Source organism: Epinephelus lanceolatus, chromosome 18 (assembly GCF_041903045.1).
Source record: "Epinephelus lanceolatus isolate andai-2023 chromosome 18, ASM4190304v1, whole genome shotgun sequence".
Taxonomy (NCBI): Eukaryota; Metazoa; Chordata; class Actinopteri; order Perciformes; family Serranidae; genus Epinephelus; species Epinephelus lanceolatus.
The window spans coordinates 31513258-31538655 of record NC_135751.1 but is presented as its reverse complement, the minus strand read 5'-3'; the positions used below and the strand labels follow the sequence as shown (position 1 = coordinate 31538655).

The 25398-nt window shown below is 42.1% G+C and overlaps 1 protein-coding gene across 1 annotated transcript; it reads left to right on the top strand.

The window, feature by feature from the left end:
• The first annotated feature begins 492 nt into the window (after positions 1-492).
• On the top strand, positions 493-21055 carry xylt2 (xylosyltransferase II). The gene is made up of 11 exons (XM_033645295.2): positions 493-647; positions 5381-5927; positions 7860-8035; positions 9593-9795; positions 11589-11669; positions 12045-12261; positions 12671-12847; positions 14644-14900; positions 15009-15204; positions 15553-15886; positions 17295-21055. Exons 1-11 carry the CDS (start codon positions 516-518, stop codon positions 17615-17617), a joined length of 2643 nt encoding a protein of 880 aa, XP_033501186.1. The 5' UTR covers positions 493-515; the 3' UTR covers positions 17618-21055.
• Positions 21056-25398: the final 4343 nt, after the last annotated feature.

The following is a 25398-nucleotide window of genomic DNA, read 5'->3' as shown; positions in this document are numbered from 1 at the left end:
GCTTATTTCAACTCTAGGATTTCATCTTCAACTTTTAACTTTTACTTTTTAAACATCAAAGGGTACGTTTTAAAAAATCTAATAACTAATTTATGGTGGATGGAGGGCCTTGCATTTTCCTCAAGTGACTCACGGAGGCTCAGTGAAAAATATTTGTAACTTCAGGGAGTGTGGGAAAAAACAAAGCAATCCCTCCTCTGACAAGTAGGCTAGAGAACAGTCCCTTAAATTGTAGGAGTAAACACCTGGCCCTGCCATAGCGAAGGGGGTCTAAGAGTGCCAGAATGTGGTGCACTCAGCAGTTTAAAAGGAGCAACAAGAATAACAGACATTTGTTTTTTACCAATATGGTTTTATACATAAAAATACATCAGAAAACCACCTAAATCCATCCAGCGTGTACAAGTTTTGAAGACAAACTTTGCAGCAACCTGAGGATGGCGAGCGACACCGCGTGCGCGCGCAGTTCAGAATGCGTCCTGCACGCGCTCCCCGAGTCAACTAGAAACGAAAAAATGGTGGCCAGCGCTCGAGTACAGAAGCTGCTCCGACGATATAAACTAGCGATTGCCGCCGCACTAACTATCCTCCTGGTCCAAGGGCTTGTGGTATGGAGTCTGAGAAGCCTGGAAGAGGGCGAGGCAGAGGTGAGCCACTATCTCCCCGCTTATTTCTGACGCGACAGTGATTCGCTTGGGTTTAATTGTAAGAGCTAGCCGTTAGCGCTTAGCATAGCTCACTGTGTGTTATGATACAGTAACGCTAGCCAATGCTAGCTAAGTTAGCAGTTGGGGAACATCGCCGCTCCGAAACATTTTAGTACAACCGGACCACCCCTGTCTTGTCTGTCCGTCACGGACCGCAGCACCAGACCAGTGCGGCACAGTTCCCCCTGCTACACAGTCATAACTGTAAAATTACAGGTATTTTTAGCGCTCGTGAAACGGTTGTTAACTTGAGTAAGAAGCAGCAGTGGTCCTCACACTGGTGTTGGTCACTATATTTCATCTGGAGTTACAGTGGTTTTAGGAAAATGCGATGATGTCCAGGCAAACAAACAATTGCTACACATTTCAGACGCAGAGGAGGTCTGTGAAGTGATGCAACTTTTTGGGAGCATGTGAAATGATTCCGTTATGATTCACTGATCATGACCAGATCATCATTATGAGCTGAATCGCGTCATATAGCTCTCCCTGGATACTCAGCATCTGTTCTACTTTTTGTATTTACATCCAGAGGCCTTTCTCTGCGGGGGCTGCTCTGTCTCTGTGACCTTCACTAAGCTGTGAATCACACCACAGAGGGAGCATATCCCAGGGATAAAGGCTAAAGTTGAGCAGAGAGTTGCCTCCTCTGTGCACCACTGAAACAACGCATTCAACATTTGCCAAGTCCACCATGGGAAGCTTATCTCTGTGTCTCCCTTGCACACCTGGAGCGCACTGCCCCGAGGCACTGCCTGTTCCTACAACCCCCCCCCCCCCCCCCCCCCCTCCCCACCCCCATCCCCCCTCTCTAAATGAGGTGAAGTGAGCTTGTTAACAGATGTGACCCTCAGAGGACTGTACCTGTATAGCAATTTTTTTGAGGCAGACCGATACTGATAAAGTCACAGGAATGTAAGCTGAAACCTGAGTTGAGCACCGTGGTGTCTCCCTATCATGATATGACAAGCGTGGACTCTGTATAATATTCCTCCCAACATGGATAGATTGCAGATCTGTGCCTGGAGGGGGAAGCAGGCGGCGGATGTAATGCAGTAGAGTCGGTGTGGGAAAATAGTTTGACCCAGAGATGAGAAAATAGGGATCACGATTCTCTTGTCAGTGTGCCGTGACCCCCAAGGCAATGACGTGGAGCAATTCACTTAACTGTGAGCTAAACAGTAAACACAAAACTAATTCTCAGTAAGTGCCTGGTGCTTTGCCATTCATTTAATATGAGTGATACAAGCTGAGATGAAGTCATCCATTTCCTTTGGACTCTCTTAAATGTGACATTGTGACAAAACAGGAAGTGTGGCATGTCCTTCGTTGTATTGCAGAGGCAGTCTTCCTTTTGACTTCCATCACCTGTGTGTATTATAAGCCTCTGGGCTGTCTGCCACCTCATCAGGTGCATTCAGGCTTAAACATGCTTCAACAAAGATACAGAAATGTCTGTAGGGGTCTGTGGTTAACTGTGGTTCACTTAGGACTGTAAAGCAGCAGACGTACACGCCCTTACGCTCTTAACACAACTACACTTAGTATTTGCTGTCCAGTGCCTCAGGCCAAACTGAAAAACTGCACAGATTTTTCATTTTATTAATAATCCAAGTGTTAGTCTAGTTTTGTATTAACAATTTAAAGTTGTAAACAGGGCTCTTTCATTTCTTGTGAACTCTGCTTTCAGTAATGTGACACTGCTGCTCAGTGCACGTCAGTCTGACATGCAGCTATGTTGGCAGACACCTATGCAAATATCAGCGCACGGTGTCTTTGCGTGTTTGCACACTCACAGATTCAGAATCAAATTTCAGGCTTAAGAATGCATATTAATCATCACCTCGCCGCTGAGCTGCACACGTTCAGTCAGGGAGGCTCGCCAATACGGTCAACATGAGTGAGAGTGACTGGATTCCTCCATGCTCTGTAGTCTCTGCATTAACTGACATCTGCTGTAATCAGTGGCTTGTTGTGCATGTGTGAACACAGCCACGTGCATTTATATTTAAAGCCCTTTTACAGACAGGGGGAAAGGATTGTGAGGACAGAAGACTTGTCATCCTTGTGTCACCCTCTGCTTGCCTCTGCTCTCCTACAGAGCTGAGCGCTCGCTGCTGCCTCCCCACTTCAGCAGATGGCGATGCTGATATGGTTTCACTCGACTTTAATTGGAAAGTAAAGAGGCTGCCCGGCTTGCCTTTGAATCAATACATTTTTGACATGATGGTGTTAATTAAAAACTGTGAAAACGAGTGATAAGGAAAATTGAAACATTAGCCCCTGCTGCATGCTCGTCTTCTGTGAGAGAACATTTAGTCTCACAGCCAAAAAGTAAGTAGTGTCTTTATCAGTGTTAGCTGTGTAAAGGCATTGAAGATGTTCACAGTAATGTTTTTATTAATTTAGCAGCTATGTGCCACCATAGAAAGAAAAAGTCCCACCACTGTTGGAGAAAATGTGAAGTATTCTTTGGGACTTTGATGCTGAGAACAAAAGTTTATACCCTAATTATTGGGTTTCTTTAGCAGAAATGTAGCTGTGTGTCTCTTAATTCTTCACCCCAATTAAAGGAACCCAGGATTCTTGTTTAGTGATGTTTAGGACTGCCCAAAGCTGACAATAACCAGGTCACTCAAGTGCATGTAAACTCACTGAAAGAGGCTTTCAGTGCAATGACTGGTATGTAACTGGGCTCCACAATGCCTCTTACTGTAATGGGTTTGAGAGTGCAGTTGGCAATCAGCAGCAGACTGTGCTGTGTTGGTTGGCAGCTGGTTTATTGGCACTGTATTATCTGGCTCCTTGTCCTACCACGCATCACCAATCCCTCCCCTGTTCCCACCGTCTCTGGGCTGTCGGCGTGCCAGCGGCATGAGGCGAGTGAGCCCGCGTTCTGCCATATCGTCTGACAGAGGCAGAAAGCTCTCAGCCCACTCACTGTTCTTCTTCCTCTTCTCCAAGTGCACATTTGAAGGGCCTTTTGTGTGATCCAGTAATCTAGTGTGCCAAAGCTGTGATGCTGTTTGGCTAGAAGATTTAAAAATGGCTTAAGTCCTGGTTTTTTTTCCCTCCTAAGCCTGCCTTCCATTTTCGGAGGTGTGATTTGTGCTCCAGTAAGGCGGATTCTCTCTTTACTCCTTACTCTCACTTTGGACATTGAAACCGTAGGAAGAAATCCAGATTAATGATGGCTGCGGTGTGTCCGACACTGGATTCTCACATCATTACAACACCTCAGTGCCTTTTGTTTTCATAAGATAACCTCTCTAGCTTTATTTAGATCAACTACAGCTTTTTATTGGAGGAATACACAGCTCAACACTTTCTGTAGTGCTGATCCTTCTCTTATATTGCTGATTTTTACTGAACCACAACAAGATGACAAATGCTTTTAGGACTTAATGTTTCTTTTAGGGATGTTACAGCAAAAGATTCCAGCTATGGGACACATGAACACCTTTATTACTTCAAAGCAAAGCAGATATACTGTAAGAGGATCATGTCTTGACATTTTTAGGGAGCCTATAAAGCCTCTGATGCAAATGTTGTACACAGATCATGATGTCGTAGTGAAATGCTTTGATGTTGAAGATGTATTAATCATATTAAAGGAAAATAATAAAACAAAGCTGGGTCAAAGATGAGGCTAATGTCAAGCAGAGAGCACATATGCATAATACATCACATCGGTCTGTGCGTTCACATAACAAAATCCATCCTGATGTCTCACATTTTAATAATGCGTTAAACTAATTAACTGTGACTATAAGAAAATACTTTTACATATTGCAGACCTAGTGCTGCAACAAACAATTATTTTTCATTGTTAATCAATCTGTTGATTATTTTCTCGATTAATTCAATCAATGTTTCTCAAAGCCCAAGATGACGTCCTTAAATGTCTTTTTTTTGTCCACCACTGAAAGATAAACTGTTTGCTGTCATAGAAACTATAAAATATTCATATTTAAGAAGCTTGAATCAGAGAATTTTGACTTCTTTATTTTGAAAAATTCCCGCAGTGATTAATTATCAAATTTGTTAGTGATTAATTGAATAGTTGACAACTAATCAATTGATCGTTGCAGCTCTAACACACAAATACATACACACGGAAGGGGTCTGAATCCTGTGTATCACAGCCTTAATGTCTGAGGTTTTAGGCTTAGTTTTCATGTCTGTGTGTGTGTGTGTGTGTGTGTGTGTGTGTGTGTGTGTGTACACATATGACAAACACACACATTTGTATGCATTCTTCCTGCATTTTTTGCCAGCGGGTGCAGACAGAGGTTGGTTGAGGTCTCTCCAGTGAATCACTGGATTCATTATGTGTCTTTGAGTGTGTGTGGCTATCCAGAACTGTGCTTTTTGCAGATTAGCTCCACAAAAAGGCAGAGGCTCAGCTAAAAATAACCCAGATCAGAGAAATGGAGAAAAAACACAACAAAACCAAGTAAACACATCCTTCCCTCTGGGGCTCTTTCAGATGTTGTCTTAGTGGTAGTCTTAGTTTACCTTATGTCATTCCTGGATTGTGATTTGACGCCTCCTCCCAGTTGTGTTTTTCCAAGATGTTCTTAAAGCAATAAATCTGGATTTAAATTGCATTTTTATTCTTTCTCTCTCTCTCTGTCTCTGTACGGCTTTCTTCTTCTCTCCTCTGTCTTCAGAGAAAAACACGACGATCTAAGCTGCCTGACCACAACAGCCTGGATCCCAAGAGAGACGCTGCACTTTGGGAGAAACAAAACTCTTTGTCTGGGAGAAACAGGGGCAGATGGAGCGGCAGGTCAGAGAGAACAGGAGGAACAGCAGCCAGTGCGCTGAGGAGAGGGACCGGCCGCAAAGGAGAGAAGGCCAGCAGCAGGCTGAAGTCTCCCCAGGAACGGGGCATGACGGGAGCTGGATTGGATGGTGGTGTGGCCCTCCATGACCTGTCCAGCAGCCGCAACTTCAGCGAGACCCGAGGCGGCACTGACGGGGCAGCCAAGTTACCCGCCGCTGCCATCCTGGGGGAGCCGGGCAGCGTGGATGGGGCGCACCAAGCCCCCAGCAGTGACTTTGTGCCTAAATGTGATATCATAGGCAAGGACGCACTGTCTGCCCTTCATCGTGCCGGGTCGCATCAGTGCCGACAGGAGATTGCCAATATCGTGTGTCAGCATCAGGCTGGGAAGCTCATGCCAGACGCACTCCCTCAGTTCTGCCCCCAGCTCGGTGAGAACATGTGCACAGATAGTGTGATAACGCTTAAGCTGCAGATAATCTACTCAGTGAGATTTCTCATCATTTATTTTTCTAATTTTCACCCACTGATTTTGATTTTTTTAATTAAAACATTTCTCATTACTACATTTTCTTGAATATCCAATGAAATGTATGATGGGGTTTGTTTTCTCAATCTTGTTGTTGTTTCTAAAAGAAGCCCAGAAACTTTTAACATAGGTCTCTGTAAATGTTTCATACATTAAAGCTCTAGTTTGTAGGATTTAGTGGCATCTTGTGGTGAGGTTGCACTTTGCAACCAACTAAAACTTTTCCCATGTGCCAGGCGTGGGTGCGCAAATAGCCTTATCTAGAGCCAGTGTTTGATTGGTCCATTCTGGGCTACAAAAAAACAACATGGCTGACTTTGTTTGTAGATAGAAACGGATCTTTCTGAGCAAACGAAAACACAATGATTCTTAATTTCAGGTGATTATAAACTAATGAAAATAGTTATGAGTAATATATTCTATTTCTGCCAGTGTGTCCCCTGACATCCTACACACTTGGCCTTTAATAAAAAGCCCTTCCATTATTAAACCCCCAAGTAGGACTGTTTAATAATTGAATGTAATCACACTGTCTCTGTATGTAAATCTTTCATGACAAAATTTTCATTTGAAGATATTGTAGTTTAAAGTTCTTGTGTCTAAATAGATAATTAATCGTATAATGCTTGAGAGTATGCATTTTTTTTTAAAGGGACACTTGGCCAGCTTTCTGTCTCTGGCTTTTATCATAACAGTGTGGATAGTAAGTGTAAATTAACTGTGGTAAACTTCCCTGCATTTTACCAGCGCCCAGATCTCCCTGCTCATCTCCCAGAGTTTCACTGGCTCGAGGTGGTGGATTGAGAAAGAGGGACAACTCTCTATCTCGCTCTAACTCAGACCAAACTGGGATCAAACTATAAAACTAGGCAGTGCTGATCAAATATAAAATGTCTTCAGAAACTTATTTTAGTGCACTGTTTGGCTGTAATGCAAGAATGTATGAACAAGAAGTGGGAATCATACTGCTTAATGAAATGGAGGCTGACAAAATTGAGATCAATCAGTAAAATTAAGCAGTGCTGATCAAATATGAACCAAGATTCTGTTAGTGTTGCCTATTTCTTGCCTCAAATGTTGTCAGAAACATATTTTAGTGCACTGTTTAACTGTTACTTGTTACCAGCTGGTGCCATATTGTTTCCTGTGTCAAAGCAGACAAGCTCGCATTTCATCACCCATCATCAGGAGCGTTTTTTGGTCTTGTGTGGCGCAGTGCATTCTGGTAGCCACGGCCCTTTTCCTCTGTTTCCTCTAGTCATGTAACACCAGTTTCAAAAGTCTTTGCATCTTACTACTGCATAGACAGCCTAGTTTTATGAAAGGGCCATCTTTCCAGCAGTGAAATACCTCTTTAAGTCAAAAGGACTAGTTCCAGTGAAATACTAAAAAAAAACCCACACAAACGGGGATAAACACAACTAAACGTGTCCTATAATATGCACATTAATGTTGTGTATATTGCCCACTGCCTTGCTTGCACACCAAGTGATGGGTAGATGTCAGGCAGCCAATCAAATGTATAGCTGTCTTACACAGCTGTAGTGAAGTGTAGCGGTTGTGCTGGGGCTAAACACTCAGCCCACACCTCTGATGTGTTTGTGCGTTCAAGTGAACAAAGTTGGCATCATTCATGTGTGTGGGAAGCCTTGTTGAAAATTAGGATTACAAATTGAGGACAAAACAATTCTATACATTTCACACATTAACCTATTATGTAACCTTCTACGATCAATTTGTATCCATGGAACGGTGTATTTCTCAACACCCTGCCTATGAGATATCATTCTCCAGACCCTACTGAGTGCTTTATGTGTCTGTCTTCTTTGGTCAGGTATATCAAATCAGGTCCAGGCTGTCGGCGAGCTGGACAACAGCCTGTCCAAAGTGGAGAACCCTGTCAGAGTGGCTTTCGTTCTGATGGTTCATGGCCGTGCTGTACGGCAGCTCAAACGCCTCATCAAAGCCATATATCACCGTGATCACTACTACTACATCCATGTGGATAAGGTAAGCTCTGAAAGGAGACCACATTGCCTTGAATTCCAGGCATTCTCCATTGTTTCTGCTCGCACAGAGACAGCATGGAAGAAACATCCAAATAAGAGACAATTCATTCTTCTACTTTGTGATACTAGCTTACATTATTGTTTATTTATGCTCAAGCTGAACATTGAAGAATGTATCTGGCAGCTCTGTGCCTGGTGCTGACTACACTGAGCTCACAAATGCTTTTACCAGTTAGGTCTTCTTGCATTATGAAGGTTAAATATATCCCGTGGGTCTCGCAGTGTGGTAAAGGGGATTAGCCTGGATTGAGTAAAGTGTGGTTATTCTTAGAGGCTGGATTTAGTGGAGGAAAAGTCTGCTATCATGTGCAGCTGGAAGGCAAAAGACAAATGGCAGAGACCTCAGGTGTGTTCAGCGCAGACCGCAGAGGAACAGGTGGCTGTCGTCAGTGCACCTGTGTAGCCGGAAAGGTTGTCCCGGGGAGTTGCTCTGTTCTGCTGCCAAGGAGATGCTGGAGAAGCTCACCGGAGGCAGTGATGAATAAGTAGTCAGTGGGACAGACGCAGCACAGACACCATCTTAGTCACTTTGCCAACCTAACCTCATTTATCTCTGAGGCAAAAGCCTGTTTGAGAGATGAGGCTTTAAAACAGGTCAGGTTGTACTGGAGTCAGTCTTCCATCTCCTCGGCACTCTGCACTGTGAGGACTGTGAGTTTAGGCCTGTCATTCTGTTGTCTCCTGTATGAACACGACCAGGAAACCCTCAGATTCGTGCAACGTCTGAAGAAGTCCTGGCTAAATTTAAGACTTGTCCGCTCTTTATTTAACACAGGACAGAGTCAGTAGCCCATTGTTTGTGCTTCACTAAACACAATTGGACTTCATGTCCCTGAACAATTAATTTAAAGTGTCTTTTTCTGTTAAACTGCCCATTTATCGCTTCAGGACCTTTATTAGCTGTGTTTATTTGGAAACAGGCTGCTTGTTAATTAGTTGGTAATTAATCTAATTTAGCTCCAAGGGGAAATTAAAAGAAGGTCTTTTGAACCTACAGATTTTGGCTTCCTGCAGTCTTCAGACAAATGATCACACATGCTCACTCGCAGCTACATCTTTCACCACTTTTAATGTCTCTGCTGCACAAAGCTTGACAGCTGCGTGGCTCTTTGACTTCCTCCATCTCATCCTTTATTCCCTCCTAAACTTTAATCCCTGTCTGATGTTTCTTTTTTTTTTTTTTTAAACTCACTTCATCTTAGTTCTGTGTCCCTGTCGCCTATTGCCATTTTGAGAAGGAGATTTGCTACAAGGCAAAAATAGCTAATTTTAATTTTCTCCTTCTATCATCACTGTGACCCACGATACAAAGCACCATGTGGTTGTTGTTCTGCTCCGATCAGATTCTCTTTCAACACGAGCCAGCTCTGTTTGATTGTCTTGGCACAGTGGCAGCTGCAGATCTGTGGGAACTAGATTACATTTGTGATGCGGAAACTTTTGAGTTTGAGTTTTCACTCAATTAACTGTTTGACCTTTTGGCTTTGAAATTCTCCAGCGGTCCGGCTACATGCATCGGGAGGTCTTGCAGATAGCCCAGCAGTACCCAAACATACGAGCCACACCGTGGCGGATGGTCACCATCTGGGGTGGTGCGAGCCTACTGAAGGCCTACCTACACAGCATGCAGGACCTGCTCTCCATGTTGGACTGGAAGTGGGATTTTTTCATCAATCTCAGCGCTACAGATTTCCCCACCAGGTTGGTCAGCTGGGTGACATCATTATACAACTTCCTTAGTTCGCAACATAATTCTTCAGCACCAAATATCCCTGTGTAGCTTTGTACTCACAGTGTTAAATACAGTGTGTCCACTGCAAATATTGATGTCTAGACAACTTTTCCACTTTGTTCTGATAATTGCTTGATTGCCTTTTTCATAGCTGGCTTAAAGGAACAGTTCACCACAAAATGGAAACACTTAGTGCTATTAATCAGTCTAGATTGTTTTGATGTGAGTTACCAAGTATTGGATTCCTGCTGCCCCCGCAGCACATACACACACATATTGACAGGGCGAACTGTTGCATCACATGGCTAGCGTTACCTAACCACAGAGTCGAGCCTTTCTGTGTGAGTTTGTTGGGACTATTTAAAGGCTTGGTGTTGCATATGAGCTGCTGCATGCTAACTAGGCAGGCACTGACCATTTGCCATGAGGACAGCAGCTCTGGAGACAGTCCTTTAGTGCTGTGTCCTGCTTAACGGCAGCAGGAAGCTTGCTGATCTGTTGGGGGAGTCAAGCAGTCAGGGATCAGGGATCTGAAACTATAAAAGACTTTAAAGGTGTACCGTCACCTGCTGTATTGAGGTGTGTAGATATTGCCCTTGTTAAGTAAATTAAAGCAGCTTTGTGTTTTCCCATTTATCTGCTATAATTTCATCCTCAGAATAATACATGGTAATGTACATTTCCCCATAGTGGGATCATTTATTGACCTGATATAAATCGTGCATCCCTAATTTTTTCATACTTTCCTAAAATTTCACGAGGGCTATATAGTATATGATAAACTCACTAACACTGTCTTAGCTAGTCTTGTTGGTCATCTAGTTTGTTAGATAACTCCAGCAATTCCCAGCTCTGGTTTGGTCCAAATAAACTCTTAATTTACCGAGTTAGATGTGAAAACATGCTGTTTTCTTGCGGTCTCTCTCTGCCGTTGCTGGCTGACTATTTCTAGTCCTGTAACATTATCTCCACTACTTGTAGTCGCCGTGTTTCCCTGCTCAGCAACTATCTACTATTATCTATTCAACATCCCCGTATAAGTTTAATAGAAAGAGGAGTGTGTGTATTTTGTTGGCATTGAAAATCATACCGCTGGGATTTCTGAATACCCTGGTATACCAGAAAATTGAATACTTCCCAAGCCTAGTTCCTACATGAAACTGCTCACAACATGGTCTTTGGATTGTCTTGAGTAAGTGGGTCATGATTTCTGGAAAGAGACATTGCTGTTGTGTTTTGTAAATGTATTTTTTGGCTCTTGGAGCACCACAAGCTGAGTTCCCTTATATTTGAGAGAAGGAAAACATCTCTACGGCCGATATCTCCAACACTTGGCGCCTCACACCAAAACAATCTAGATTTTTAAATAACGCAAAAGGTAAGAGGAAAAATATGTATTTTTGATTTGGGGGAGAACTATCCCTTTAATCTTTGATATACTGCATGGGGATTTGATTCCTTTGCATACCTACAGTAAATGTGACTTTGACTGCAATATTAGTAGCAGCCATAGCATTTGCCAGATGAAAAGAGTACCGTGGTAGCAGCATTAAATGGATTGTGTTGGTCACTGAATCACAGAGCTGGCACTAAGTAGCCTTCTTTCTTGCTGATCAGTTTTGCTGGATTTCATTCAAGGATATTGTCAGCCAGCACCCTGCTCGAGCCAGCATTTTATTTTCCAAAGAATCTTCGAGAAGTCGTTTTCTTTCTTGACCTAACCCCTCTTTCTTTCAATTCTCACCTCTACACCCTCCCGCAGGACCAATGATGAACTGGTGTCGTTCCTGTCGCAGCAAAGGGACAAGAATTTCCTCAAGTCCCACGGGAGGGAAAATGCCCGGTGAGTATGCCGGCTGTAAAATACAGACCAGCTAAGACACACATTTGGTTGGCATTTTTACTCTAATTTAATCTGACACCACGCACCAATAAATTAAAGGGATAGTTTAGATGTAATGATGCATGTTGATTCTGTAGAGATATTCCAGCGAGTTGGCAGCTGCCAATGGTACCAATTAACAGACCATTTTAAAATGCTGTTGATATCACACGAGAGGCAAAAACAACATGATGAGCTGATTCTTCTGCTATTATTTAATTCAGCGTGGCAGCTCAGACAGAAATGGTTTGTTTGATCGTTTACTTTGATGAATGCTGCACAGAGTGTCACAATGCCTCTCCCACACATCAGTTTAAACCATGTTCTGTTCTGAAGGTTTATTAAGAAGCAGGGCCTTGATCGTCTCTTCCACGAGTGTGACAACCACATGTGGCGTCTCGGCGAACGCAGCATCCCAGAAGGCTTGGAGGTCTCAGGTGGCTCTGATTGGTTTGCACTCACCCGCCGCTTCGTGGAGTACGTCATCAACTCCCAGGATGACCTGGTGTCGGGGCTGAAGCAGTTCTATTCCTACGCCCTGCTCCCTGCTGAGGTCAGTGAGCCTTAGGTGGTCTGTTTATCTCCCGTAGTTGAGACAGACAGTTTGATATACAAGTCTGTCTCAAGCTCGTCCTCCCCTGCCAAGTCAGAAGAGCCTAGCAGCGGAGATAATGTAATACTTTAAGCTTTCAGGCACAGCGTGCAGCAGAGGTGCCAGACGAGAGAAGGGTTCACTTGAGTTTATCTGACTGTGGGGTTTAATGTCTCAGAGGAGGTGCGGTGGTGTGTTCCCTGTTGTTTGAGGCTACAGAGGCGTGACCTTTTGCAATTTAGAGTCAGTGGATATAAACTGTTTATACTTGTCTTTGACAGTTTACAGTGACTTCACTCTCACACAACACAGCCTTTGTTGTACTGCACAGTGCAGCAGAAATGATGTATTTACTCCTGCTTCTTCCTAGTCCTTCTTCCACACGGTGCTCGGGAACAGTCACATGTGTGACACCCTGGTGGACAACAACCTGCGTGTCACCAACTGGAACCGAAAGCTGGGCTGTAAATGCCAGTACAAGCACATTGTCGACTGGTGCGGCTGCTCTCCCAATGATTTCAAACCACAAGACCTCATCCGGATCCAGGTGAGTGGGCCAGCTGCACAACAACAACTCAGACATTTTTTTCTCTCTTATTTAAAATCTGTTTTATTTTTATTTATTTATGTATGTATTTATTATTTTTTTGATTTTGTGTTGTTTTATATTATTTTATTTTTATTTTTATTTTATTTTATTCTATTTTTCATTGTTTTGTTTTATATTGTTTTATTGTTTTTTTTTTTTTTTAACTAGCTCATTCTTTCCTAGTCTTTCATGCAGGAAATTCCAGTCAAATATTACATGTTTTTGTTAAGCTTAAAAACAGTTGGTAGGCAGGCCATGTAAAGACATAATGAAGGCATGTAGATTTTTTTATTTATTTATTTTTTTAAAGTAGAATACTTTTTAATGTACATTATGTTCCAAATTCAGTAAGTCCAGTCAATAATCTCCCGTACATAATAACGGTTTTTATTAAATATTATGCTATCCTACATTTGTTTGGGCAACAAATAAACAGAAAGAATTATCGTGTCCTAACTGAATACAACACGAGCATCAGCAACAAAATCAGTTTGATTGCATTCTTTTCTGCTGGAATGTCGTAAGGGGCCTGACCTTTTGTTGGACGCCCTGTTATTTCACTTAAATCTTCATTAAATCAATTTTTGTGACAATGTCATGTCAGTTGCAACATCATAATAAAATAGTTGAAAAATAAAAAGAGCTAACGAAACAAAAACTCCTCGGGTAAATACACATTTTTACACCCTTAAGGTGTTAGCGTATCTATTGATTAATATTCCAGCCCAATGTCATCTTTTTGAGTCTTGTATAGAGTCCATTTCTCAGAAAAAAGAAAAAATTACAAGTCTGAGGAAGAGCCTGCGTTGCTCGAAACGTCACTTGACGGAAAATAAATCATGGGTTAATGGGAGCTCTATCGGTGTGCGGATCATTTTTTTCCTTTTTTGATGCATGATAGAGTCCATTTCTCCTATTTTCTTTGTAGTTGTGCTACTTGTTCTCACAGTATGTGTCAATTTCTTCCACAGTTGCTGGCCATTGGTCCTTTGTTGGTGGTGTTTCTTTACCCCAGTTCCTAGTGATAGCTTTCTTGCTTGCTACTAGCAATATTTTGATCTAATATCTATTGCTAGCAGTAACGTTTTCTTCAAAAAATGTATATAGATAAAGCTCCAAACAATTGTGAGGAACCTCATATCCTAGTATGTGCTTAAGCTCTTTACATCTATCCTAAAATGCAGTTGTTTTCTGGCATTTCCAAATAACACAACAGTGGTATACATCAAAAGACCCACATTCTTGCCAACATTTCTGGCAGGATGTCCTATTTGTATTTATTCCTGATGCTCGCTTTGAAAGTGCTGTTGTGAGGACTTATCTATACGATACCTCCTCATTTCACTACAAAAAGCTAAATAATGTGGCAGCAGGCAGATGTGGCATCACTAAGAGGCTGAATGTTTCTGGTAAATGACCGTCGCTGCTAAGAACCTACTTGTGGCTGCTTAAATTGTATGTCATTTGCAGTAACTATCGCAGTATGAAAGATTTAGCGTGGACAGAGAAATCTGATGTTAAGCGTTGCAACGGGATTGTCGGTCACTTGCTTGCTGTTAGGTCTGCTCCCTATTACTATTTTCACAAGACATAATGACCATAAAGATTTAAATATGTTGGACTTGAACAGATTTGTCCAGACAAAAATTGATAATTACTGGATAACTGTGATTATCTCTTATGTTTAATTAGCACCAGTTTGGTTCAGTGGCTCAAAGGCTAATTTCTGTTACTTTCTTTTCTCTTATCCACAGCAATTGACCCGTCCGACATTCTTTGCCCGCAAGTTTGAGTCAACAGTGAACCAGGAGGCCATAGACATCCTGGACACTCACCTGTATGGCCAGTATGCTCCAGGCACCATTGCCATCAAGGCGTACTGGGAGAGCCTGTTTGAGAAGCTGGACGGTGTGAGCTCACTCAGTGATGTGGCTCTCACTGCTTACACTGCTTTCTTTCGCCTGGGACTTAAGAATCTGGTGACGGCTCAGAGCAATGTGGAGACCTGCAAGTCCGTACACACTGTTTACTGTCTTATTTTTAAAGGATGATAACAGTCAGGTTTATTTCTTTATTGAATACAATCATGTCTTATGTGTGATTTTTTTTTTCCCTGCAGGTTTGAACCAGTAGGCCACCCTCTGTCTGTACACATGTACTTTTATGACGACCGTTTCCAAGGATACCTGGTGCGTCAGGAAGCCCAGGCGGTGGGTTCAAAGGTCAGGGAGACACTGGAGATGTGGGCAGTGCCTCAAGCATCGCTTGTCCTCGAAACAAACCTGAAGGAGTTTGAAAGGCTCAAGAATCTGGAGGTAAGTGTACTTGATGATGAGGATTCTTCATTATCATTGAAGATTCTGTCCTGTGCAAACTTTTTAATATCAAGGCACCTTAAGGAAACTGCTTCACAGGAAGATTTTCTTCCTGATATGAAAAAATTGGGGTGGTTTTATCAGGGCTTGATCATCTGACCAAAACTGGACTTTGAAGTTTAATTAATTTAAAATTTTGTTAATACTGGGAGGACAGCTGGAGCTGAATGTGCCAACATGTCCTCTCTCCCTGTCCTCAAATAAAATCTGAAAGTCAAAGACGCAGGAGACGTTGTTTTGCTGTATTGTTACTTCAGGACTGATTCCCTTTGTCTCTGTCCCTGGCAGATCGGTACAGAGTGGGATCCTAAAGAAAGAATCTTTCGGAACTTTGGTGGCGTGATCGGCCCTTTGAATGAACCACTAGCAGTCCAGAAGTGGGCACGGGGTCCCAACCTCACCGCCACTATTGTATGGATCGATCCAGCTCTGGTGGTCGCAGCATCTTACGACATCACGGTGGATGTGGATGCAGAGTACACCCAGTACAAACCACCACTGCAGCGCCCCCTGCGTCCCGGTACCTGGACGGTACGGGTGTTAAAACAGTGGGAGCGTGTGGCGGAAGTTCGCTTCCTTGTCATGCCCTTAACCTTCAAAGATAAGGAGCCACTACGCAAAGGTGAGACATGGATTCAGAGCATTTTTATATATCAAATTAAAGGATAAAGCTGTCGATATTCCATATTTTTTTCTTATTGTCAAACATTCCCATGAAACATACTATTTGCCAACATCCCTACTGCCAGTTTGTGGTTGTTGTCATCTGCCCACAGCTCTAAGCCTCCATGTTGAAGTATAAAAGCTTAGGTATTGTGTTTCTCTGGGACTATTTTCATCTGCTGATATGGTGTGTTAGTGAGTAAATCCAGCAGCAGGACAGTGTATGTGGGATTGATTCCAAATAAGATGCAGTGCCTGTGTTTATGATAATGACGGAAAATTGTCGCCATTGTGAGTGTGGCTCATTGATGTGTTTTTAATTGTTTTGGGACAACAATGGAGCTTTGAGCCAAGAGGCATAGACCATATCTGGTTTGGATACACAGGCAATTAAGGGCTTGGTGCTCTGATCATAATTTTTGGGGCCAGTCACTGATTGCTGGAAGCAGTATCAGTCGATACCAATCACGGGATCCTTTGTCAAATGCCCCTGTTTGTTTTTGTGATTAAAAACCTAGAGGACGAATCAACCTCATCCTTTTTTTAGTCAAGTTTTACTAAAAGTCTGGGCAGTTCAGTCTTTGTCAGTGAAAACCACAACTATTTTAGTGTAGTTTTAATCAATGAAAACCAATAACTTTTTTTGGTCAAACTTTATTCACATAAGATTTTATCTTGTCACTATAATCTGAGGAAAAACCAGAGATTAAATCATGACTTTCCCTGCTACAGTTTCACCTCGGCATCCCCCCTGTGTATAACAGACACTTGGTCTGCACAGAGACAACAGATCAGACTATTTATAACCAATCAGCCATAACTGTAAGAAGCCAATCAAACTTAGCCCCCATTACAAGCAGTGCCTTGGCCGTTTCATGGGATTGTTGATGATGAGAAATATTTTAGAACAGTGGTTCCCAACTGGTCCAGCCACAGGGTCCAGATTTGTCCTCGGTCATTAGTTCAAGGTCCACACAGTTTAATACATTTAGTGTTATACTAGCATTTGGCCGTGAGTCAAGCTAGTTTGCTGTCTCTGTCAGGTAGCTGTCTGTTGTTCACTTGCTCTACAGCAGGAAACAACACTTTAAAATAAAAGTGCTGTGCTGGAAATGCACTGTACTTAGAAATAAAGTGTGTTTTTTACAAAACTGACACACTCAAGAGTCATTTGCGGTCCATGGAGAATGGACCCGCGATGCACTTTTGGACCGAGACCCGCCAGTTGGGAACCACTGATTGAGAATATCATAACTGAAGGTTTAAAGTTTAATATGTGATCACTCATGAGGAATAAATGTGTTGGATCAAAGCTAATTTTCCCTTTTTAATTTCTCTTTTTCTGCACAATTGAATGTCGACTCCAGAAGAGGACAGCTGGCTCCACGCAGGTCCTCCAGGTAACCTGTACCTGGAGCAGAGCTTCCAGCAGCTGAGCTCCGTATTGAAGCTGCCCCCTCAGGAGCCTGCCATGCAGGAGGCCCAGCGCAAAGCCCAGCTTGCAGGTCAGCCCCTCGAGGCGTGGGTGGACAGCAGTGTAGGGTCCTTCTGGGTTACAGGCGGCCTATGCGCCACACGGACTTCCTCTTGCCCAGCCGTGGGACTTTGCTCCAAGACCTCCTGGAGCTCTCTGTCCCCGGACCCCAAGTCTGAACTGGGCCCGCTCAAAAGTGACGGGCGGATCAGGTAGCCCCCAGAGAGGAGAGACTCTACACTTAATACATATGCAGGACGACTGAGGGAGAGCTGGACCTGCACTGGATAGCTCCAGGAGAACCTGTGTGAACCGGATATTGTCTCAGAGCTCAAGGGCACATAAACAAAAAGACATCTTCCTGCACTGAGGAGCTGAGACATTCTCAGTCAAGTGGTAATACGGACTTAAAAGAGGAGGATGTGACTGCTGGAAATTTGCACATAGAAGACTTGTGTCATTGTTTGCTGAATGGTTACACGGATGCCAGATGTTTTGTGTTATTTTGCTGGAGCACCGGTTGTCAGTCAGGGTTGGAGTTTGAAAAAAAAAAACCTCTGTGCATGTTTGAACTCTGTTTTGGCGCACAGTTTTCCTCTGCTTTGAAAGAACCAGGAAGCAGTTGTCAAAACCTGACAACAGGTTCCTCTTCATTTCAAAGAAGAGTGGAACCTCTGAATCATATTATTGTGCTTATTTTGAAGCATTATTATGTAAGCATAAGGAGCAGACAGATGAAGTGCACTTTACTGTAAGACTACAATGTTACACAGAGGTCACTTGGTTACAGTGAGAGGAGCAGAAGTTAAAGAGTCATGAATAAGGTCACATCACTTCCATTCTACAGTAGATTCTAAAGTAAAAACCTGCACCGTCAATCCCCTGCACAGACACATCACTAAATGCTTGGACTTGTAACCTGTATTAGGAAACGATAAGGAAAGAGAGTATAGAGAGAGAGTATTTCTTTTTTAGTTCTGTTAACTGTGACATATCATTTTTTAACGTGTTTTTTTAATGTATTTGTTTTGTTGTTAGTTCCCTGAGCTGGCTGTAAAGTGTTAGTTCGTCTCTGATGTCCATCGTTGCAAAAAAAGCCTCGAAGTTGCTCTTCTGGTCAAAGGAAGTGCCTAGACACAGATAACGAGGTTACGTTCAAAACTCCCTTGAAATCCATGACAAAACAGTCTCAACTTAAAGCGTCCAGCTGCGGCTCTGTGGCAACAAACTCCACCTGCTGATGAAGGCTGGTAATATTTTAAACCTTCAGAACAAGGGAGAAAGAAGTTCTTAAGTTGAGATTGTTTTGTCAGCTGTTGATTTTAAGGGCAAGAATGAACTTGAATCCTCTGAAATATTTTGGTGCTTTATGGCTCCAGAATTCTTCTGAGCTGAAGGTGAAGAAAATTTGAATACAATTTTAAAGGAATAGTTTTGTTTGCGTTGTCCAGAGTTAGATGAGAAGATTGACACTACTCTTGTTTTTTAAGGGTAAATATTAGGCTTCAGCCAAAAGCGGGCTAACTAAGCTTAGCTGAAAAGACTGGAAACAGAGGTAAACAGCTAGCATGGCTTCCAAAGCCTACCAGTACCTCTAAAGCTCAGTTTTCTGTTTAACCCATGGAAAAATTGAAGTGTAAAAACAACACATCGCTGTTTTGTGGATTGTGATTTTGACAATTTCTTGGTTGGGACCAGGCCCTCAAGAACAGGGCTGAAGCCAATTTTATGTAGTTAGCTGAGCACTAAACAGGAAGTTAGCTACTTTGCAAGCAGGAGTCTGAAAGGGACTGCTCTATGGGCCACATGATGAGAAAGATCTGGGTAATTTCATAATCCGGGAGCTTTTTTGCCTTCATGCCCCACTCAATAACTTTCATAGGGATGATGGGACTGGCCTCCAACACTGTATTCAGTTCTCTTTATACATCTGGACTTTGAAGCCAATTTTACATAGCAGCCAAACCATGTCACTACAACTTCCAGGTCCGTCACTTGACGGCATTGGGCTCAAAGACTTTTTCCCCATTGACTGACAAGGTGAAAGAGAAATTTGTAAATCCGTGGATACAAAGAGCTACAGGATTAAATAGTTTACCCCTGTTTAAGTTAGCATAGGGCTAAACCGGGAGTTAGCTGCTCCGTTGGTCAGGTCTCTAATGCGCTTGTTCTATAGGCCCAATGATGCGGAAGCTACAATTGATTTCATACTACAGAAACTGGTATGAAGCTTTGTACCACAGGCACTTTTTTGGCTTCATGTGCCACTGAGCAGCTTTCATAGGCATGAACAGGGTTCTGCCTCCAACACTGAATCCAATTCTCTTTATACATCCTTGGCCCCCAGAAAGCACCCAGCATGGAAGATAATTTGACACAGTGGCCAGATCATGTATCTTAAACTTTCAAGTCCGTCATTTGATACCAGATACGTCTTCCTGTGGATTTACATTATGAAGACGTCTGTAAATCAGTGGATATAGTTTTTAAGCATTACAAACTCCATGAAATGACTTGTTTCACTATTGGGATTTGATCCATTTGGTCCAAGCACTAAACCGGATGTTAGCCACTCAAACAAAGTTTGAGTGGCCACGATGTGGAAGATCTGGGTCATTTCATACCTGGGAAGTCAAACTTTTTTGGCTTCGTGCGTCACTGAATAACTTTCATAGGGAGGACAGAACCCCGCCTCCAACACTGTATCCAGTTCTCTATATACATCCATGGTCGGGACTAGCTAGTAACTTCCAGGAGTCTCCGCTGGTTGCCTGGCAACTGGACCCAACCTAGAAATAATGCAAATCTGGCACATAACTTAAATTTGTTGGTTTTTATCATTTTTTGTACAAATAAGCGATGTACAACGAGCTGTCGGGGTGCTGGTGGGTGGATTGAGTTACCTTTGAACAGAGCCAGGCTAGCTGTTTCAGCTCTTTATGCTAAGCTAACTGGCTTCATAATTACCGCAGAAGCATGAAAGTGTTATCTCATCTAAGTCTGAACAAGACAGAGAATACGTATATTTCCCAAAAATGTCAACTTTCCTTTTGACTTTAAGATTTTTGAATTGCGACCTTGGTTAGACACCGTATGTTTTACCTCCTTTGTATCAGTTTATATGCAGTATTGTCACTTCAGTTTGTTAGTGTGCGCCATTTGCCTCACGGGTTGGTCATTGTTCTCATTTAATTTTTTTTAAGGTGCATTTCAGCTCAATTCTTTATGTCCACCAACCAAAAATGTTCAACAGTACACTGTATGTTTGTGTTTGTATGTTAGCGTGATCAAGAGAATCTAAGCTGCCTTCACTTAGTGGAAAGATGAATTGTTTACTACGGATAAAAGCTTCCAGAGATGTGCAATGTATGCCTTTTCAGAGGATAGTGAGACCCCCTGTCTGTGTCTTAGTTTGCATTTTAATCTGATTTTAAATGTTCTTAAATGCTAGTCAGCCACCAATATGAGTTTTCAAGTGACCTTGTTTACCTTGCACAGTACAGTCGCTTCAGTGAAGCCCCACTTTTATCGATACAAGAGAGCGAAGAGAAATCGGCTGAACAGATGTTATTTTTCTATACTGTTTTAGAGGAAGTGTGTGTGTTCGTTCATCTCCAGTGCTCTGTTAAACTATTAAAAACTGCTGTCTAATAATGTTGCATCTGACAGTCCCGCCTGTTCAGTGTCGTTTGAAGCAGACCTGGTTTTCGGGAGGGTTGAGGTCTCTTGAGGTCCTGCTGTGCTGCTGTGATAACCAGCAGCAGTTCGGTGGGTGAGTCATCCTGAGCTCTGTGGCTCTTATCTGAGTCGGCAACTTCAGCCTGTCACCGTTTGCCTCTGGGAAAGCTCATAGGATAGACATCCTGACTGATGACTCAATTAAAAAAAACACTTAAAGGTTTTTATGATGCTGTTTTGTAGTGTTTTTCCCTCTGAACATGTATCTGAGCTCAAACTGAATGTAGTGGTGTAGTGGTGCAAAGGTTTTTCCCTTTAAAGCAGATGTAGGACATGTTTATGAGAAGGAGAGGCGCTCTCCAGGGTGCTGAACGCTTCCTTGTAGAAATGCCCGACATGCTTCTTACTTCATGAATACTGTAAACTACACCTTTCCTATAAATATTTACTCAGGTTAGTGTTCAGGATATAAACCCGAGGCATACAGAGCAGGAAGGGTGGAGGTGATGACCAGCAGACAAAGCTGAAAGAGAGGACATTTATCTGTAGACGCTGAGGATGGACGACACCTGTGAAACACGCAAGCAAGACGAGGTGAGGCTGGTGTCATCGGACAGTGCGTATGGGTCATCTGCGGTGGACACGGACACCGAGGACGGACAGACTCCCTCATCCAACACCTCCCCGTATAATGAAGACCTGACGCACAAGGTGATTCATTCATTACTTCCACTAGTTCTGATGAGGATTTGTCACGTCTAAAGTTTAACAGAGTCAAAATGAGCAGCTAATCTCGGCTCTTCTAGTGGAAGTTAATGATTTTATAGCAATTTTGCAACAATATTCTCAATTTATGGAGGGCCCACGTATTAAATTCCTGAAGTGTGCTTCCACTGCCAGCTAATATCCCTAAAAATGTCATCAGGAAAATGGGCAGAGTCAAATTAATATAAGCATCCTTTATGAAAGGGTTTTAGTAATTCACTCCAGCTGAGTCTGTGTGTGTATTATTTAGTGCTCCATTATAACTACAGTGAATAATATCCACACCAGGCTGAGGTTTTCAATATTAAACAAATTTTATTAAAAAGACACCATGGATCATATGAATATATTGAGACAGATACATAAATGAAACCAAAATTATTAAAACTCAACTCATTATTACAATCAATTATATACATAATAACAGGGTTTTATTGGATCTAATATTTTTTATTGTTACAGACATTTTTATTTCAAAATGCTTTTTAAAGATTTTATTTCTGAATTTTTAAGACTAACAATACACAAACTCGGACTGCATGTCTTTGGACTGTGGGAGGAAGCTGGAGTACCTGGAGAAAACCCACGCTGACACAGGGAGAACATGCAGACTCTGCACAAAAGGGCTCCTCCACCCTGGGTTTGAATGAGTAACTGTCTTGCAGTGAGGAGACAGTTCTAACTACTGCATCACTGTGCTGCCATCCCAAGGTGGTCTGAGCTCAGTTGGAGTACTACAAAAACCTGAATATAAGGGAGTGTATGTGGAGTATGGAGAGTAACAGAAAATGTGGACTGCAATATAAAAAGATGTGAATCTGCTCATGCCATATTCTTTTATTGTTTTTTTAAATTACTATTTTCATTATTTATTATTATCATAAGGGCGGGCTGCCTGTCCAACACTGCTGGTTCCCTTTTTTTGGCTTTTAAAACAAAAGAGCTTCTCCAATTGTATTTTTGAAGTATTTTTCAGGGTGGTTTCAGATGATGTTCGATCTTCAGTGGAAGTTAAAATGTATTTCTCTGGGAAAATCCCTCAGGTCTCTTTAGTGGTGTGTCTCCGTGTCTGTGTGGGTGGCTGGCTGAATGAGAGGGAACAGTCGAGGAAGTTGTGTTTTTCATATTAAAATCCTCAGCTGAAGTGGCTTCACCACCGTTATCGCTCAGCTGGAAAGAGCACATCATTGGTATTCATGAGTAAAATCTTGTTAATCCTCTGTGTATGATCACGTGCAGCATGTCAGGAGCCGACTGCCTCACCTGGATGCACAAATCCACTTGTACACATGGCAGAAACACACACAGAGACACACACACACACACACACACACACACACATTCATCTAACACAGTGTGAAACTGCTGCTCATTCCTGATTATTAGTCTTTATTATAGTATTACAATTACAATTAAATATATTTAATTAAAGGCTTGTTCCTACAGTCTGTGAGATTAATTTTACTGCTTTCAAGCCGTAGCTATTTTTATGATTTGATCCCTTTCTAACCTTCAAGATCCTCAGTCTCAGTAAGTCAACCGTCCAATATTTGTGAAAGAAGTAGTGCATTGTGTGAAGCGAGAACAAACTCCTGCTCGCTCAGTAATCACATCTCTGCTTGTATTTGTTGTTTTGCCGAGTCACAGCCTGCCAGAAACTACACAGCATACTCGACACAGATGGCTTCACTTTTTGCAGAATAACACAGGCCAGTTGGATCTCAGTTATTTAAATACCCAATAAACTTTTAAGGACTCTTGGGAAATGTGAGACCAGAAGCTGTTTTCAATGAGAAATGTCTTTGAGAATACAATAAAAGGTATAATCCAAAAATCTGGCCAGGACAGCTCATTGTTAGGAGGAAGCTTCAAAGGATGTGGTTTTTAAAATTCTGCTTCCTTTGGAGTTAATCTTTATTTTAATGTGAAGGCTGAATGTACAGTTATCAGCATTATAAGACATCTGCTGAATTACTGGGAAACATGAAAGTAAAGACACTTCCTGTTCTCTTTTTCTGCTGTCTCACAGAGAATCCACACAGGGCTGCTCACATTTAAAGAAAATGCTGCTTTTTCTTAACTTACAAGTTGTTTGAGATGAATTTGCATTAAATAAACGAAACATCTGATAAAGGGCCTCATATTACAGAAGAGTATCGGGGCCATGCATGAGGGGAAATTTTGATTTTGTATTTTGAAAATGAAGTTGAAAAGTCAATAATGAAGTCGGCTCCTCTCCATCCATCCATCCATCCATCCATCCATCCATCCATCCATCCATTTTTAACTGCTTTAACCCCTTCTGGGTCTGCCCCGGGGCATCCTACCACTGGGACGTGCCCCATACGCCTCAAACAGGAGGTGCTCAGGAGCCAGGAGGCATCCTGATCAGATGTCCGAACCACCTCAACTGACCCGTTTAACTTGAAGGAGCAGCGGCTCTACTCTGAGCTCCCTCCAGATGTCCAATGAAATGGCACATTTGGAGACAGAGTACCAAAACCTATTACCACACTCTGTTTATGCATTTAAACAGAAATAATTTCCTCGTTACTAAAACTGATTCTGAAGTACCGCTCCTCCGTTTTATCTACAGAAGACATTTTGTAGGAGCAGTTGTAGTATGTGCTAACGGAACATAAAGGCCTCTAATTTATTTAATTTTTTTTGGCACTAATACTGAAAGTTAAACTTTATTCTTTACAATTTTTGCTTCATACTTGTACGCAAAATCTTAAAAAAAGTCTTCTTCCTGTCAATTTTTGCCTCATGCCTTACACTAATACACTTTGGTATGTTGTTCATCCTGAAATTGTGGACAAAATATGCATTTAGCAAATTACGTTTTATTCAACAATCACTAAAAAAAGTACCAAAAATGTTGATTAAAAAAAACAACAAAAAAAAACACTGCAGGCTATTTAAAGGTCCAGTGTGTAGGATTTATAATAATAATCATATTCATAATAAACTTTATTTATAGCACCTTTCATACAAGAAATGCAGCACAAAGTACTTTACAATAAGGGCAGTATAAGCACCAAGTGTTTCACATGAAAATAGACATCATGAAATCATGGAGACGTAGACATATAGGCTTGTAAAATCATCAAGTAAAACTGCAGCAGCATTAAGCGTAAAAATAACGGGTTTCAGACCTGTATCAGGAAAGTTAGAGCTAGTTAAAGGCTATTATTTTATACTTTTTTATACTTATCCATTGGCACTGTCTGCACCGTGGGTCAATTCAGAGTGAAACGCTGTTTAGATTCTCTGTATGTCTGTTATATAACTGTAGAATTAACAATAAAGCCTCTTGAACCTTGAATCTTGAATCTAGTTAAAGGCTAAAGTGAATAGATACATTTTTAGCCTTCTTCAGAAAAATATTCAGCAAGCTAGCTTCCCTGATATCTATAGGTAGTGTGTTCTATAGCTTTGGGATGTATAACTGACAAAGGCTGCATCCCCGATCTCCTTCCAGCTGTTGTTGGGAACCTCCAGTAACCTCAGTCCCAGCCCATGTAGGGCTTTGTACACAAAGAGGAGGAGCT

What these genes read in the sequence shown, in the direction of transcription:
- xylt2 (XM_033645295.2), top strand. Translation starts at nt 516, where the DNA reads ATGGTGGCCAGCGCTCGAGTACAGAAGCTGCTCCGACGATATAAACTA. An exon ending in TCAGTTCTGCCCCCAGCTCG is followed by an intron (nt 5,928 to 7,859) that starts GTGAGAACATGT and finishes TTCTTTGGTCAG; the next exon opens with GTATATCAAATCAGGTCCAG. An exon ending in ACGCCCTGCTCCCTGCTGAG is followed by an intron (nt 12,262 to 12,670) that starts GTCAGTGAGCCT and finishes GCTTCTTCCTAG; the next exon opens with TCCTTCTTCCACACGGTGCT.